This window comes from Myotis nattereri, assembly GCF_964212035.1.
Source record: "Myotis nattereri genome assembly, chromosome: 4".
Classification (NCBI taxonomy): Eukaryota; Metazoa; Chordata; class Mammalia; order Chiroptera; family Vespertilionidae; genus Myotis; species Myotis nattereri.
This window is the reverse complement of record NC_138079.1, coordinates 42,831,320-42,848,618: the sequence shown is the minus strand read 5'-3', so window position 1 is coordinate 42,848,618 and position 17,299 is coordinate 42,831,320. Positions and strand designations below refer to the sequence as shown.

Sequence of the window (17,299 nt, the reverse complement as noted above, 5' to 3'; positions counted from 1 at the left end):
TAACTTTATATTATTTAAATTCAGTGCAAGAATTAGGCAAAACTTAAGGTTTCTGCTTTCACTATATAAATGGTTGCACGTTAACAATGAGTCTGCCACAGTTTTTAAATGTTTTACATCTGTTCAAAATTTTTTTTTACAAATAACCTGGAATAGTATATGAAATTTCAACTCCCTGATAAGGCCTTTAAGGACCCATTAGTACTTACAGGTTGGCATCTGATGTTAAGTGCATAATAAATTCTAAAGATTAAAAAAACCCTTGTATTTAGTGAAAGAAAAAACTTTTCTTAGGCTAAAAGCATTACATTCTCAGTTAATGTAATTAAAAATGGAGTCTCAGGGAATGTATAAAGTTAAATTGTGTTAATTGTATACTGGTCCCATCCCAAACAGAGAGAATGCTCCCCCCATTTATTTTTGTTCCACTAATAAAAGAATTTCCATTCTTAGTGTCTGCTATGGCCAAAGTATGCTTTACAAAAGTGGTCACGCCATGTTACCAAATATTGCTATATAGTTCAGCTTTGTAGAAACCAAGGCCCCCTCCCCATCCTATATAATAAAAGGGTTATATGCAAATTGACTAAATGGCAGAATGTCCGGTTGCTATGACGCACACTGACCACCAGGGGGCAGACACTCAATGCAGGAGCTGCCTCCTGGTGGTCAGTGCACTCCCACAGGGGGAACGTCACTCAGCCAGAAGCCCAGAAGCTGGGCTCACGGTTGGCGAGCATAGTGGTGGTGGCGGGAGCCTCTCCTGCCTCCGCAGCAGCACTAAGGATGTCCGACTACCTGCTTAGGCCCGCTCCGCACAAAGTGGACCTAAGCTGTCAGTTGGTCATCCCCCGAGGGCTCCTGGACTGTGAGAGGGCGCAGGCCAGGCTGAAGGACGTCCCCAAGTGCATGAATCTCATGCACCGGGCCTCTAGTTACATAAAAGTGCTGAAATTTTTCTACGGTTTTATAGAAAAGCCCCACAGTCCCACTATGGAAATACTACACCTGATCAAGTGTCATAGTCATGTCTAAAAGTCTATTTGAAAATGCACTTTATAGAAATGTTTAAGTTTCCAAATGAAGAATTAAGGAATGATTGCTTTTATGCTGCTCACAAACTCAATAAGCCTATAAAATATACATCAAGTAAACAAGACAGTTGCTCATCTTTTAAAAATCTTTTTTAGCCAGGCATTTCTTCATATTGCTACAATATAGTACCATTGGGATTTTAAATCATTAGGAATACCTTTTCTATACATTCCACATTGGTTATATACACATAATTTTAGTTGCATTAGAAGAAATAGTTAACATTGACATTTAAGTGAGCAGTAAGTAATACTGTCCTCAAAACATCCCCGAGATCACCACCTACTTGTTTCCCTATTTTAAATAAATAGTAGTAGAGGCCAGATTAGTAAATTAACTTCTAAACTGATTCAGCATAAGCAAGCAGTTGTTTGCAGATTCTTATATATGGCAATGATACTTTAACAGAAATATAGCTGTCAAATATTTTAAACCATATAAACAGTATAGGCAAGTTTGGAAGTGGAAACGTGATCTATAAGTACCACCATAACTAAAATATATACAAATGAAATACTAAGGCCCAAGGTGCTCATCTTACTGGGGCAAGAAAAAAAAGAATTTAACCATGTCAACATAATTCCTGTTGGGGTCTAAAACTGCTTTAAAATTAAAATGAGGACTCAACTGGTCAACTCATCTTAATAGACAAGTCGATGGTAGTTATTTTAAATTTTAATATTATTTGTGAGAACTCTTAAAGGTTGATGACCTACAGTAACATGCAATTCTGTGGAAGTAGGAATCTGAATCTCTAAGGGAAGTGAGTGTGTTAAAGAAAGTTATTTACCAGAGAATGAGGATAGCTGGCTGCTCTAACCTACTCATCTTCAAGTGTGAGATAACCTTCATGGAGATCACAGGACCCTTGGAATCGCAGCTGTAACACCAAATGGGTAGCAGTTCTCTCTAGACATAGGAGAGTTCTAGTGCTTTTGCTGTTAATTTAACATTGCATTCTCCTGTATTTTTCTAAATGTCAATGAATGAAAAACAAAACAAGCATCCAAAGGCATAACATTGAAATGTGATTTTTTTTTTATGATTTGTAAATTTACTAAAACTTCTTAAAAAATACATTATCAAACCAATCATTCTTTGGGTTAGGAAGCATGCTTCAATGCCTTACGGATGTAGATAGGAAAAAATCTCCCCCACTCACCATCATGGGATGAAGATTAGTTTCTATATTAGATCTATATTTCCAATCTTCCCAGACAAGATGTGAAAATAGTGCTAGAATAAACCAATGTATTGTGAAACATATTACCAACATTTAAGCAGAAAGATTTTGTTTTACATGACCTGATGTCAGAATATTTTCTCCATAATTGCTCTCAAGGAATACCACTTTAATGTGACAAAGGTGCGAGCATTTCTTTTTCCTCCGGAATATCGATTCATTGGAGGGCTTTTACACTGGGACTGCTTTCTGAGTCTAGGTCAGATAATTGCCTCATAAGAAATAAAAGTCTTTTTTGGTACTTCGGTCCTCCCTGCATATAAAGGCCAAGATCTGTCTTATGCAGAATACTCTACAGAGTACTGTACTGAGTCCAACATATCTACCTTCATTTAAGCCCACAGCAGTCCAGCTGAGAACACATAATGGCTCCATTCATATAAACGCATCCTTCAGGACTCCATTACAGCAAAACAGGCACCTAGAGCTACATACATCTTTAATTTAGTGACAATAACAAAGACTCTATCCAAAAACTCCACTCAAAGCATGTGAAATGCCAGCTAAAGAAGCTTTTCTGCTTGTCTAATTTTTTCTGCATATCTGTAGAGCACTTTTTTTTCACTGTGGAGCATAAAAATAAAAACTTAAATGGTACATGATAAAAAGACTTAAGATCTGCATTCCTATTATAGAATCCTGATTTGTGATTCTCAATAGGAAAGTCATGTTGAATTACAGTAATCAAGCAACAGTTCAAACAAAAAGACCAAAAATAATTTGAAATATTATCAAATTACAAAGTATTGCTTCTCATAAACAAAGCTGCACATAATACTCAAACTATTATAAATTCACAATTATGAAGAGCTATTTAAAAGCATGGAAATTTTACTTCAAAAACTTACAAAGTGTAAGAGTGTGTGGTCTTCTAAAAATATGCCATGTTAAATGTATCATATTGTGGTAAACACATTAATAGATGTATCTCCATAGTTTTGTATCTTTCCAGATATTGTTCAACATCTTTATGAAAATTTCTTTGGAGATAATGTGGAAATTTTCATCATCTGATTTTCTTTCAATTCCTGTCCCAATGGCTATCATGATAAACTTCTTTTTCAGAGTGTCACACTATTTATATAAGCTGATATGGAAGAAGCTCTGTAATTTTCAAGCAGATGACTATTCAGTGCACTGAACAATAGATTTCAAAGCAGTCCCAATACAGCTCACAGGAGACCTCTGTCCACCCAGTGCTCTTCCAACTCATAGCAACCCTAGCTTTACTGGCCACTATAAGTATGTAAGTGGGTGAACAGGAGGGGAAGATGGTAAAAAAAATGTGAATCTCTTTGAAGGCCTCTTCTTCACTGTAGTCAGAAACATTGCACATCTAAAACTCATGTTAACCACCATCTATTGGAATGACTGAAAAAGTGAAAACTTGCCAATTGTGCTTCCTTATTTCACACCACTGAGCCAATACACTTTGGATCTAATGGAATCCAATTCTGGAACCAAGTGTTTAAAATTTGTTTTTCAAAAGAATATGAATCGGTCTTCAACTGCAGGTATTTTTTTCTTTTTCGTGAGTCACCTGTTTACAAATGAAATAACAATGTATTAAAAAAAGAATGACCTAGTAAATGTAGAATGTACATATGCTCCCTCATAACTTTAGCAATATCCAGAATGAACACTGATGATTTTTCCTTATAAATGGCCATTTATATAGATAGTTAAAAAAAAAAGGATATGCTTGTATTTAAAAGCAATAAAAATGAAAAAATTTACTTATGGGTTTTGATCACTGTTAAAAGGTTGTAAAGATTCTTTCACTTTTATTTTTACTTCTTTTAAAATAACATTTTATGTCAATACAAAAAGGAAAAATATAATCTCAAAATTTTTGCCTAATAAACTGTCAGTATAAGAACTATTACATGACATTTTTAAAATTCACTAGGGAGCAATTTTTGTTAGATTGACATTTAGAGCACGGGATTAATACTGGTCTTTAAATGCGTGCTTTACCAAGACTTTTTAAAATTCAAAATAGTTGTGTTTGAGATCTATGAGCTTACCTATGGAACAGGAAAATTTATATAAAAGATAAAGCTGACATGAACAGAATACTAACTTATTTTATTATAGTTCTGTGTTATCTAACACTGTAGCTACATGTGGCTATTGAGCACTTAAAATGAGGCGAGTGTGACTGAGAAAATGAATTTTTAATTTGATTTAAATTAAAATATAAAGTGGTAGAAAATATTTTTTCTACTAAACACAATTTTATTGTTTTGATAGGACATTTCACTTTAACCATTGAATATTTAGCATCCAGACTGAGATGTACTATGCTGTAATTTATACTAGTAAGTATAAAATATACAGTGGATTTTGAAGATTCAGTACAAAAAAAAATGTGTATTATGTTGTATATTTTTTTTATATTGAAAACATGTTGAAAGATACTATTTTGGATATAGCATGTAAAATAAAGTATTAGTTAAATCAGTTTCACCCATTCTTTTCTACCTTCTTTAAGTATACTAGAACTTTTAAAATCCTATGTGAGGCTCACATTGTATTTCTATTGGACAGAGTAATTATAGTTACTTCATAAGTTTAAGAAGGACCCCTCAGGGCTCTAGCTGGTTTGGATCAGTTGGATAGAGCGTGGGCCTGTGGACTGAAAGGTCCTGGGTTCAATTCCAGTCAAGGGCACATGCCTAGGTTGTGGGCTCGATCCCCAGTGGGGGGCATGCATAAGGCAGCCAATCAGTGATTCTCTCTCAACACTGATGTTCCTATCTCTCTCTCCTACTCCCTTCCTCTCTGAAATCAATAAAAAAAAGTTTTAAAAAAGGACCCCACAGGAAACAAATCAGAAACTGAATAAAGTCTATATAACTACATGTACTTCCTTATGTTTAGAAATACCCTTCAAGGACACTGTTACTTATAATGATCTCTGGGAAGAGTTTTTAGAGGAGGGCGAGGCAGAACAGGGACCTTCACTTTTTACTTCATGAAGTTTTGAGAAGTTAGCTCTTCCAAAGAAGTATGTAATCACATCAATGATTTAAAAGCTCTAAGAATGAAGCCAATTAATAACAGGAAATACAAATTACAGCTCTTTTAGCTATCTGTGGAGAAGTATCTAAAACATTTAAAATGATTTCCCAAGCCCACACGCAGGTGAAATGGAGCTTGTTCATCAATGCCAGCTCAATCGGTGGAGCATACAGCTCATCTATAGATTGCTTCTGGTGTAGGATATACTGTCTTTGAAAACTAGCTTTGCAGCTATCTGAGCTCATGCATTTTGTGGAACTATTTCATTGTTTCTCTCAACATTATACTACATATACCAGTCATAAAAAAAAATCATTCTAAGAGAGAAAAGTTTTAGGCAATTTTCAAAGTGGTATTTATCCTGGACATCAGAAATAAGGCCAAATCAGCAGCCCAAAGCTATAAATAATGGACACTTGAATGTAGGAAATACTATTGCAGTATCTGTGCTGGGCAGGATCTGGTAGGATGGAAGATGACAAACAGTGATGGGCTGGCGTGAGCAGCTGCTGGGAGGCCATGCACCCTGCCTGGGCCACTGCAGTCAACTGTAATAAAAGGACTAAACATACTCATTCTGTGAAGGCCCACCTGAGGGATTAACCAATCAGCACTAAGATGGTAGTTTCAGGCATAGGTTTAGCAGCTCACCGAGAAGCTATAAGCAGGAGACAGGCAATAAAAACAGGTAGCAATGACTGTAATGTGAAAGACAGTAAGTATCCAGTCAAAAAGATGCCCTGTCAAGACAGATCTGAGTCTCTAAACACATTCATACACCAAGTAGACATGCTGATATATTTATACCCCTCTGCAAAGCATAGTATACATATATGTACAAGCACAAATGGTTTGAAATTATTTTGGGATCCATAACATGCCACACAGAGTGACCATTAATTAGGACCTCTATAAATAACGCTCTTGGAAGAAAGGATACCAAAAGCCCAAAACCACAGCAGGACCATGGTATTCTGGAATGTTGGCTCAAGCACATTAAAGGTAACACACAACCACTTAAGAGAAATGTGATTTTTTCCCCCACCCATTTTGTTAAGTTACTGATCTGTGCAGATGCTGCTGGAGAGATGTGGAACAGATAAAATTGCTTTTAGTAATATTTGATATTCAAAATAGTATCTTTGAACATGTAATCAATCTAAAAATTAATGAGTTTGTTTTGTATTAAATCTTCAAAATCCAGATGTATTCCTACATATGCATCAATATCCTGGGGAGTGAAGGTCAGGAATCTGCACTTTTAATAAGCTTTCCAGGTAATTCTTATAATCAAGCATGTTTAAGAATAGTTGTGCTGATGTGCCCTAGCCAGTTTGGCTCAGTGGATAGAGCGTTGGCCTGCAGACTAAAGGGTCCCAGGTTTGATTCCAGTCAAGGGCATGTACCTTGGTTGCAGGCTTCTCCTGGAGGCAACCAATCAATGTGTTTCTCTCACATAGATATTTCTCTCTGTCTTTCCCTCTCTCTTCCACTCTCCCTAAAAATCAATGGAAAAATATCCTAAGGTGAGGAGTAACAACAACAAAAAGAATAACTGTGCTGATGAATATGTTTATTCTTTACTCCCTCCAGGACTATGAGTCCCCCCTTTCTGGTGAATGTTGTGAAGCTGTATACTATTTAACTTATAATATATATATATATGTTATCGTTACTGATTCTATATATTTAACATAATTTATAATTACCACGTTACTTTAAAATTACATTAAAATATACATTAAATAACATATTAAAATAATACGTTAAAATGTACTGGAATATAACTCTCTATTACCCTGGTAGAATGCCAAATGTGTAACCAATACTCATAGGGGTACTCAATAAGATATGTATATGTATAATTTTTATATTATATTAACTGCAATTTTAAACAATGCAGTTACTATAATAAGCCTAAAAATGATTAACCTCAGTTTTTAAGGCTTAGAAAGCTAAATAATCAGATAAAACAATTACTTTTCTAGACTGATCTTCGAAAATTCCTTCACAGGCAGCTAATAAAACATCAAAATTTAATATGCATATGTTTGTAATAAAAATGCTTCAGTTAGAAAAGGCCTTTTCTGTTTTGAAAGACTTTCCTGGTATTAGATAAGAATATCCTCTATACTTGGGATATGACTGTACTGCCATATAAAAAACAGCATTTACATAGCAGTATCTTTGAAAAATGCTTTCCTATTAAGTTTCTAGAAACTACAGAAGTAAAATCTTAAGTTTACAAATTTATGACCCAACTATAATTGGCCTGTATAATAGTAAACCTCAGGCTCAATATAAGAGACCTCATCATATCCAATATGAAAGCCGTGTTACCAACGCTACTGAAGAAAGTAAGACATTTACTTGTTAGTTTTCCCATTCTGTGCAAGGCAAGGCCTCCTCTTCATCCTCAGACTCAGGGGATGCTTCTTTGATTCTCCTAAGAGCTTCATGGATGCTCCGTGTGAGAGGGTCTGTGTCAGGCAGAAGCGTGAAGGATTCTCTCAAAACTTCCTTCTGTACTTTCTTCAATTTTACCCCCTTCCTTATTTGTGCCAAGATATTATTACTATCATCTTCATCAGGAAAAGGAGGCAGAGTTCGTTGTTCAACCTTTTTCAGATGAAAACTACCACGTTTCAAGGAAGCTAACACCTCATCCATGGGTGAGCTCACTTTAGAAAATGAAAGAAAACAATTGGAGTTAGAATAACACATGAAAAGTCAAACTACTACAACCTCTAGACCAGGGGTCCTCAAACTTTTTAAACAGGGGCCAGTTCACTGTCCCTTAGACCGTTGGAGGGCCAGACTATAGTTTAAAAAAAAAAACTATGAACAAATTCCTATGCAAACTGCACATATCTTATTTTGGAGTAAAAAAACAAAACGGGAACAAATACAATGTTTGTACTTGCATGTGGCCCGCGGGCCGTAGTTTGAGGACCCCTGCTCTAGACTGTAGGACTTGATAGCCCATGACACTGGAAACACCATCTACAAAATGGCCCATGCAGTGTGAACAGAAGGTTCCAAAGCACAGGACATCCTAATTACACTTACTAAAAAGAAATCCCAAGACTCAATTCCATGTCAGGTATTATTGGTATTCCTATCATTTCTCATGTGAGAAAAGGGAACAGATTGGGAGCTAGGAATTAGACTTCAGTAGTATCAAGGGTGAGGCTTCTGAAGGATTTCCATAATGCACCAGCCCAACCTGAATTCCAAAGTGACTGGGTTATACATTTAATTTTTAAAAATTAATTTTGGCTCATTATAGTGATATTTTGCATTTAGTTGTTTTATACATGCAATTCTACTTGGATTAAGGTAAAAATATTTTAGAGGATAGTCTTTCAGATTAAAATATAATATGCAAAATGTTCTATATAATATTCTATGCAAGCTAAAGCTCCTTGAGGGCCAAGATTTTCTGTTCTTTCCAAAAAACAGCTTTAACACATAATATGACATGCAAGAAATGATACATATTACTCCTTATTCTTCTTTGATTCTTTATATGAAGAGTATACCAAGGTCCTCAATAAACACGTGACCAAATGTTACATTGTCCTGCCAATGCCATCCTAGTGTGATAGTTCTGACGAAATGACTTAAGCTTTCCGATGTGAATACCTTTCTTGTATTTCCCAGGTTTAAAATCACTTTTTTTTTTTTTTTTACACAAAAGGAGCTTCCTACTATGTATTACCAAATAGATCAAGTATCACTTCAGAAGATTTATTTTTAAAAATATGCCCAACAGCTAAAGGTACACACTGCTATGTCTGTAGAAATTTGTTGATATGGGTTGGTGAGAATTCTGCCCCGCTGTGACCTTGAAAACCTATTCGCTATCAAATTATGTCCAGAAATAATGTACTAGTATTAAGCTTCGTAAGATCCTGTGAAATAAAAAGTGCTTTGATTACGCCTCACTTTTTCAACAGATGAACATGAAAAGATCTCTTTAACTTACCTCTCCTTCTCTGCAAACCTTCAGCAGTCTTTTTGAGCTTCTTCCTGGCACTGACCAGCTGGCTGCTATCAAAGAGATGTGCTGAAGGGGCACTTGCAGATTTAGGGATCCTCTTCTCGTTCCCCTCCACTCTAGGCAGACCTTTCTCCAGTGTCTCTGGGGTGCTGTCCTTAGCAACAGGCAGAGGTGGTGGCGGTGGGGGTGGGGGAGGAGGGGGTGGTGGGGGAGGTGGTGTTGGAGGAAGGGGTGGTGGGAGTGGATCTGTGGTAACAGAACCTGGTTCAAGGTCAATATTATTCAAAAGTGAAAGAGAAACAGTGGGGCACAGTTCCGAGGTAACACCACTGAGAGGTAATGAAGTGGCTTCAAGTTGTACTAATGAAGTATCTTCAAGTTGTATGAAGCTTTGGGCTTCTGCTGTCTGTGATGACCCAAGCTTGCCTCTTCCTTTCTGCACCTCTTCACTTTTCTCTTCTATCTGCAGTGCTCCTGGCAGAGAGTTGCATTGGTCCTCGCAGGGCACAGGACTAGCGGCACTTTTTCTTGCATGAGCCAGTCGCAATCTGCTTGACTTAAATATAACTTGGCCAGGGTACCTCTAAAAAAACAGAAGTTATCATACTGGTTAAATTATGTTAAAATGATTTATGAACAATTGGCTATCTATTTTCTCTCTCAAGTGAAAGATGTTCTTTTGGAGCTTTTGTAATTTTCAGGGAAACTTTTGTAATACAAAATTGTAATACAGTTATACAGAAAACCAGAATACCAAAGTGTAGTAACTTTCAAACAGTTATCACCAAACTCTTTAATGTGTGCTCATCATCAAATCCTTTATCAAGATCTTGTAATCCTCTTATCAACTTAAGCAACTATTCAAAATTACCACTATTAAAAAAAGGTCTTTACTGAATAAAATTATGAATTTAAACGGAAAAATAATAGGAATGTAAATTACACAACATAAATGATGTAAAACATATAGGTGCAGAAAGCTAAGGGACTATTAGTTTCTTGCATGTATTTTCAAATGCTTACAGATAAAATTTTTGGGAGTACTGACTGACAAAACAACTCTCATTCTATATTTTTACTGTAGTGAAACCTAGCATTAATGCATTTGCTTGCCTCAAGGCTTAACACCCTTTTCACTATAATACTAATAGGACTTTATCAAAAGCTTCCGACACTGGAAGCTTTATCAACTAAAACCATTCAGCTTAAGCACAGTTCGAAGGAAATATTTAGCTGCTGTGATGTCAGTGTCCAGAGTCATGGTTTCACCTGGTAAGAAAACTGCTGAAGCATTTCTCATGTATGCTGATCCACTCTCTAATTCTGTCACTGATCATTTCCATATATTACTACCATAGGTTGATGTATGTGGAATCAATAACAAGTTGATGCTTGAAATGGAGAGTTGGCTGTAAACTAATTACTTTATAATTAGTTTATAATTCAAGGGGTACCCATGCTTCCCAGGGGCCTTGACCATTCATTCCTCTTATACTCGACTGAAGTGGTAGCCAAGGGTCACAGGATATTAATTCTGGAAACAACCAGAGGAAAGGTAGCCATGCAATCAAAACTAACTTACTTTCTAAACAACAAAGGGAAAACCCAAGTTTTTCTCAAAGAAATCTTATAATAGTAGTGTGTATGTAGCAATGAAAAACCATACAGTTACTGTACTTTTATTACCTGTTTAAAAGTTCGAAGTCTATCCAGTGTTCTCTGTCTTTCTTGGCTAACCCAAGCACTTTTTCTTTCTTCTTCATCATGTAATTTCTCTCTCTTCTGGTAAAAAATGAGCAGTAATTCAATTATGATGTTTCCCATTTCTTTTTATCATTAATAGGAAAAAAAGAACAGAGTTCTCCCAGTATGTCAGGTGGGTAACCCCAAAGAATGATGCATTAAACAAAATGTTTTATGGCATGAAGCACTATTCATTTTTAACAAATTATCATTTTAAAATTCACAATGGTAAAAATAATACTATTTTATTTTTTTCATTTACTCCCAATTAAAGAATTTTATTCTGTAAAATAGAATAAAATCTCTGAACTAAAAAATGTTTCATTTTTGTGGCCCTGGCTTAAACAATTTTAGTATGAAATACTTATAGCTGTTAATTCTGCTAACTCAAACAGTGGACCTTAAAATAAATCCATAAACACTTGGTCAGTAATTTAGATATTACACAGGCTAACCATTATAACCAACAGTTAGAAAAAAATAAAAGTAGTTCCAGCATCATACATAAATTATTTGCTTTACTATCACAACTTATAGTTGGCAGTTATCTGTACAAAAATTAAAAATTTTTCTCATATTGTTGAATCAACTAAAAGTCATCTAATTAAGTCTTATTAGGCAGAACAAATATTAAATAAATGAAAAGGCTTTCTAGATGAGCAAATGGGTTATGAAACTTTATTTTTCTGCTTTGTTTTAAAAAATTGGGGTTACTTCCCCCAAGACCAGATAATTTCACATGGAGTATGATGGTGGTTCCAGTGTGTCATTAATCTGTCTTTTTTCCATTTGTCTGCTGTCCTTTACAAATTCTATCATCCATTATTTTCTTATTCTATTGCTTCTCTCTTCTTTCCCACCAGCTTTGTCCTGGACAATATAATTTCTAATGAGACTTACCGCTCACATTTGCCTTAGATGATTATATCAAAATCTAAAGGATGACTGGAATCGTCAAACTAAAAGTGTACATGAAGTTTCAGGAAACCCTCATGCACAATGCTCAACTGGTAATGTTACTAGACACTACAGTAAAAATAGAAGTTTTGTTCTAAGTCTCCAAGAATACAAACTTACTAGTTGTACTGTGTGATGGGTTCTGTAGTTCTCTTCACTCTGAAGGTGCTGATGGAATTTTTCATTGTGTTTTGCAATACAAATTTCCTATAAACACATAAAATATGTTTTAATATAAGTGGAACTTAAAGATTTAAACAACATACCAGGGTTTATGTGATAAGTCACATTTTAACATATAACTGCATAGAAAAGTATCAAATAAACCACCTCTGGTTTCTCATTTGTAAGACTGAAGCAGCATAAGCTAAATAATCAAAGAGTCTTCTATCAAATTATTAAAACTTCTCTTCCATTCCTGATTTCCCTTTTTTGGAGGGGGAGGGACAGGGCAAAGCAGAGTGGAAGAGGGTGTCCTTATATAATCTCAAAGGTCTCTTTCAGCTCTGAAGTCTGTGGCCAGAATATTCTGTCTTACTGTACTCCTTAAACTGTCTGGGCAAAAAGGATATACAACTCCTGGCTTAAAGTCTGTATTCTTAAACTCTCTCTGATGAATTAAAGAACATGATTTTGTCCAAACTGCTTTGAAGCATATTATGAAATCTTAAACTTCTGGCCACAGACTTTAGAACAAAAAGAGACCTTAAAGACTAGAAAGTCAGAATTATGTTCTTTCTAATCACGTGAAAACAAAAATGTAATAATAAAATGGGATATATGTGCTTCTTTACAAAATAATGCACTGCCATTTGGCAATTTTAGTGGCACCACGCTGAATCTTCACTTTCCCTGCATCCTTTTGGAAAGCCCTCCAGATGAAAGGGTTTCCATTAGTTCCCAACACTCTCAGAGCTATACCAAAGATTACTCTTCTAATCAGAGAAAGGCACGTTAGGAATGACATTTTAAGCCAGTAAACTATTTTTCTAAAGCAACTGTTGATATTATATTCTCCCCCCACACTGCGTTAAATCTCTTGCATAACAAGTATTGATCATGAAATGAACTTATCCAGGGCAGTCTCCCTGGGGGAAAAAAGGCAGTCCTATACAGTGACATGATACAGTGGTATACTGACTTAGGCTTCTGGGTCACACAGACCTCAGATAGAATCCTACCTTACCCCATACTAGGCACTTTTTCTTGGGTCATATATTTAACCTTGGTTCCCTTGGTTATAAAATGAGAATACAGGTCCACAATCCCTTATCCAGAACAAAGGTCAGATGTGTTTTGAAATTGAATTTTTTTCCAGATTTTAAAGAGGTGATAGGTTACATATATCATATTACCAAGGAACTCCAGCAGGATTCTGAAGCAGCACCCCATAATAACTTACTTCATTTTAAAGGATGAACAAGTATTAGTGACAAACTAGATTAAAATTATTAGCTATGGATCAAGGATTAGGTAATGAATAAAAGCAAAATTTAAAATTAAGGCTGAATTTCATAAATACATAACCTATTATACCTTTTTTTTTTATACCTTTTTATTTCTGAGGTAGGCTTTCTTGGCTGAAACCCGTCCACGTCTTGCTTCCAGCTGGCGTGCTTTCTGCTGAAGTTTATGCAGCTCTTCTCTCTGTAAATGCACCGATGCTGCCATCTCTTCCTTCTCCAGCATGGCCTCCATGCTTTCATAAGTGTCATAGTACACCACTTCATCTCTCTTTTCTGGTACAGAATAGCAACAAAGGGTAATGGTTAAGAGCGTGGACTGCAGAGACAGAACAGGGTTCTCATCCACTTACTGGCTCTGTAACCTCAGGCAAAGCCATTATCTATATATATAAAAGCCTAAGCAACCGTTACGACCCGACGGTAGCTATGACGCACACTGACCACCAGGGAGCAGACGCTCAATGCAGGAGCTGCCTCCTGGTGGTCAGTGCACTCCCACAGCCAACCTCCTGCAGCTGGCCAACTTCCTACAGTCCCTCCCCCCTGCTGGCCGGCCAGGTCGAGGGACCCTACCCATGCATGAATTTGTGCACCGGGCCTCAAGTCTCTTTTAAAGCATTCAATCTTTTGTGGACTTATGTGGTTAAATGTACACCATACCAGATATAAGTCTTTTGATGCTTTCTAGTTGTGCTGTCAACAATAACTCTTCACACTTCAAGATTTCAAACTGTACTTCATACAACTGAAGTTGCAGATCATAATAATCAGCTTCTAACTGATCCAATCGGGCTATGGCTTCTGTACCACCCTGCAAACTCTGCATCTGTATTGAAAATAAAAATATTTCTAGTTGGTGGGGACAAGAAAAAAAGTCATGTTATAATTTCTAATTAGAAATGAAAACTAATCAGACAGGATAAACCCATAAAGCAATTGTTCTAAGAAACTTGTGGGCAAGAATGAAGATTTTTAAAAGACATAAAAACAGTAATAATTAAAACATATGGTTTCAGAAATAACTAGGCAAACACTGTAAAAATAAGGTTTTTAAAGTTTATGTTACAGCTCATCTATATTTAGGTTAATAATATATTATTCTAATTATCTTGACATAAATATTAATGGCATCCCTTTTCACTGACAAAAAGAGGTTGATAGTTTTGCAGTTATCCTTTTCATATAAGATACATGAATACCATTAGGCCATACTTGGATAGACACAACAGAGGGGGGAAAGTCTGCTGAACACCATACATCAAGAGCTTTATTTTGCTCCAAGGTCACAGCCTGGCTGGCTTCTAGGATCTGTTGACTGGAGAAGAAGGTGAGTGGATGTGAGCTAGAGCAGCATGACAACTGCTTTCCATGGAAATCCTTGCAACCTACTGATAATGATCATTATTAGAATCTAAATAAACACACTCAGGGTCCTACAGTGAACCTAAGGGATTCAGACATTTCTATGTATGTCTCATGAAGTAGTTGGGTGATCTTGAATGAGATTTTTTGTTGGTCAGTTTTTAGTCCTGAAGTGAGAGGGAAGATATTTTGCTGGGCACCAGAAGAAAATCACCATGAGAAAAAGTATAAGTTAGATAATGGTTCCATATATTTCTATTTGGCTCTTTGGAAAAAGACAGGTGCAAGAAACTTTTCATGAGTCTGTAATATGGCAATAGTTTTCTGGTATGAGAGAGTAGGTATTCTACCAAAAACGTTTCTTCTAAGAACATGGCACCACTCTTTGGCAGTTTAAAAGTTCAAGCTCAGAAGTTCCAAGAGACTTGGATACCTGGCACAGGTATCAATTTGCTGGGAACTAGCAGCACCGTGAGGAGGCCCTCGGCTCAAGGGGCATGCTAAGGAGTGACTAACAAAGGAAGTGGGGGGAGAACAAAGAGGGAAATGAGAGAAATGTTTATGAGCTCTAGTGAGACATCATCGGGGCTTCCAGAATCCCAGGAACACACTTAACTGATAGTCCTGGGCAGCCATGGCAGCAGGCAGTGAATTTGCATTGCTACAAAATAACCCCTTCTGGCTAGTGAGGTTGGTAAAACATGTTAGCACATAAAAAGAGTATTTTTAAACAAGATTCCAGCCTTCCTTTACATTTTAGATATCCATACAGTTCAATTCTTTTAATAAAAATTTTGAACTGTAAAACAACAGTTAAGCTGGGGTCTAAATGTGCAACAGTATACATTTAAAAATAACCAGATGAATTAAATACAGTGCTATTTGATTTTATAAACATTTTATAAATAGATAGTTAATAAGTTATCTAACTTGTAAGTCAGTGATCCTGCTACACTAGGGAATGAGTAACAAACAAGAAATATAGAACAAACTCAAAATGGGATTAATTATAGTTTCACATGAAGGAGAATCCTGACACAATGAAATGCTGCTGCTTTTGTCCTCAGTCATAAAAGAAGAATCCAGGAGTGATTTCTTTGCTAAGACTCCCAGTCTTGCTATAAATTACAAACCCTTTACAGACTATCTTGGGGGTCTTGTCCAGTCCTGGAGATCACAGTCCCATGATATGAAGAGATAGAATGTGTAATATTAGAAGGCTTTAATTCTCTTAAGTGGGGATTTATAATCAGTAAAACCTTAGTGTGAATCACTAAAGGTATCACTAAAAACCTTCATCTATGATCAGTTCTCCAGTGATGCTGTCCAGTGCGGGCTGTCCCATCTTTACTACCTCTAGTTCTCGCCATCCAGAAGTGACCATTTATCTGCCACTATTATGACATGTGCTAACTACCAGACTCCTGTCCCATACTTTGGCTAAGGAAGAAAGTTCAAAGTCCCCTGCTAACATACCTGTACATTGTCAGCTGTCTCAACTACAAGTAGAACAATACTCCAATTCCTGCCCAGGGCCCAAGTACCTTAAAAGCATTTGAGATGAATAATGATACCAGAGTACAGCAAATAGCAAAGAAAGGAAGGGGTATTCTTTCACAATAAGTGACCTCATCCCCCATTTTTGGCTTAGTGAGTTCTCTTCAGAGCAAGGGAGTCCAGAAGTGTATTTGGCATGGCTGGGTTCAAAAGAAAGACGAAACCTCATGAGAGACAGAAGCACAGACAAGAAATCTGTTAAGTACCAAACTCTGAGAGAACAAACAACAGGGCAGTGATGGGTCTCAGGAAAGTTAAAGAGATGTAGAGAGGACTTTCATGGGATAAGCTAAGGAGAAGGGGGTTAAAGACAAGCCAGGGAAATCTTAAGAGGGCAAAATGGTGCTGAGAGGTTTATCTAAACTTCAACATGGTGGGGAAATTCTCACTGAAAGGCATGGAGAGGTATGCGAAGGCCACATTGCTCCAAATCTCTTCCCTGTAACATCTGAAATTTCCAGACTGACTTTTTTCCTGGTGCCTAACTCAGATGACAGCCACAGAACTAAGGGAATGGGAATCCAGAGTGGATGGAGCACTAATTGTGAGCAATGGAGCCATGCAGAGAAGGAAGGTGCCACAGATGGAACCTGGGGGGCAGTGCTTTCCCTGACAAGGAGGAAGTCTAAAGAGCAGGTTAAGTGTTCAAGAAAAAGACAATCAATGCCAATGAAAAAACTCTGCTCGTTTCACCCTTCTAAATAAACTTTTGAAATCAAGACCCCAAACCAAACTGTGACTTCCTAAGGTAACCTAAGTAGTACTAGCAACGTTAGAACGAGCTCAATTCTACCAATTCCTACAAGGATGGTCTTTCCACTTAGACCAGTGGTTCTCAACCTTCTGGCC

The 17,299-nt window shown here is 36.6% G+C and overlaps 1 protein-coding gene across 1 annotated transcript in view; it reads right to left on the bottom strand.

Annotated features, from left to right (window-relative positions):
• Positions 1–1,782: 1,782 nt before the first annotated feature.
• JMY (junction mediating and regulatory protein, p53 cofactor) overlaps positions 1,783–17,299 on the bottom strand; it is a 71,232-nt gene continuing 55,715 nt past the window's right edge. Inside the window, exons 5-11 of the mRNA XM_081088798.1 lie at positions 14,192–14,357; positions 13,617–13,804; positions 12,186–12,272; positions 11,052–11,147; positions 9,351–9,948; positions 7,733–8,043; positions 1,783–3,878 (exon numbers count right to left, since the gene is read on the bottom strand). Coding sequence (XP_080944924.1) covers positions 7,736–8,043; positions 9,351–9,948; positions 11,052–11,147; positions 12,186–12,272; positions 13,617–13,804; positions 14,192–14,357 — 1,443 coding nt within the window. The 3' untranslated portion in view covers positions 1,783–3,878; positions 7,733–7,735. The remainder of the gene's footprint in view (positions 3,879–7,732; positions 8,044–9,350; positions 9,949–11,051; positions 11,148–12,185; positions 12,273–13,616; positions 13,805–14,191; positions 14,358–17,299) is intronic.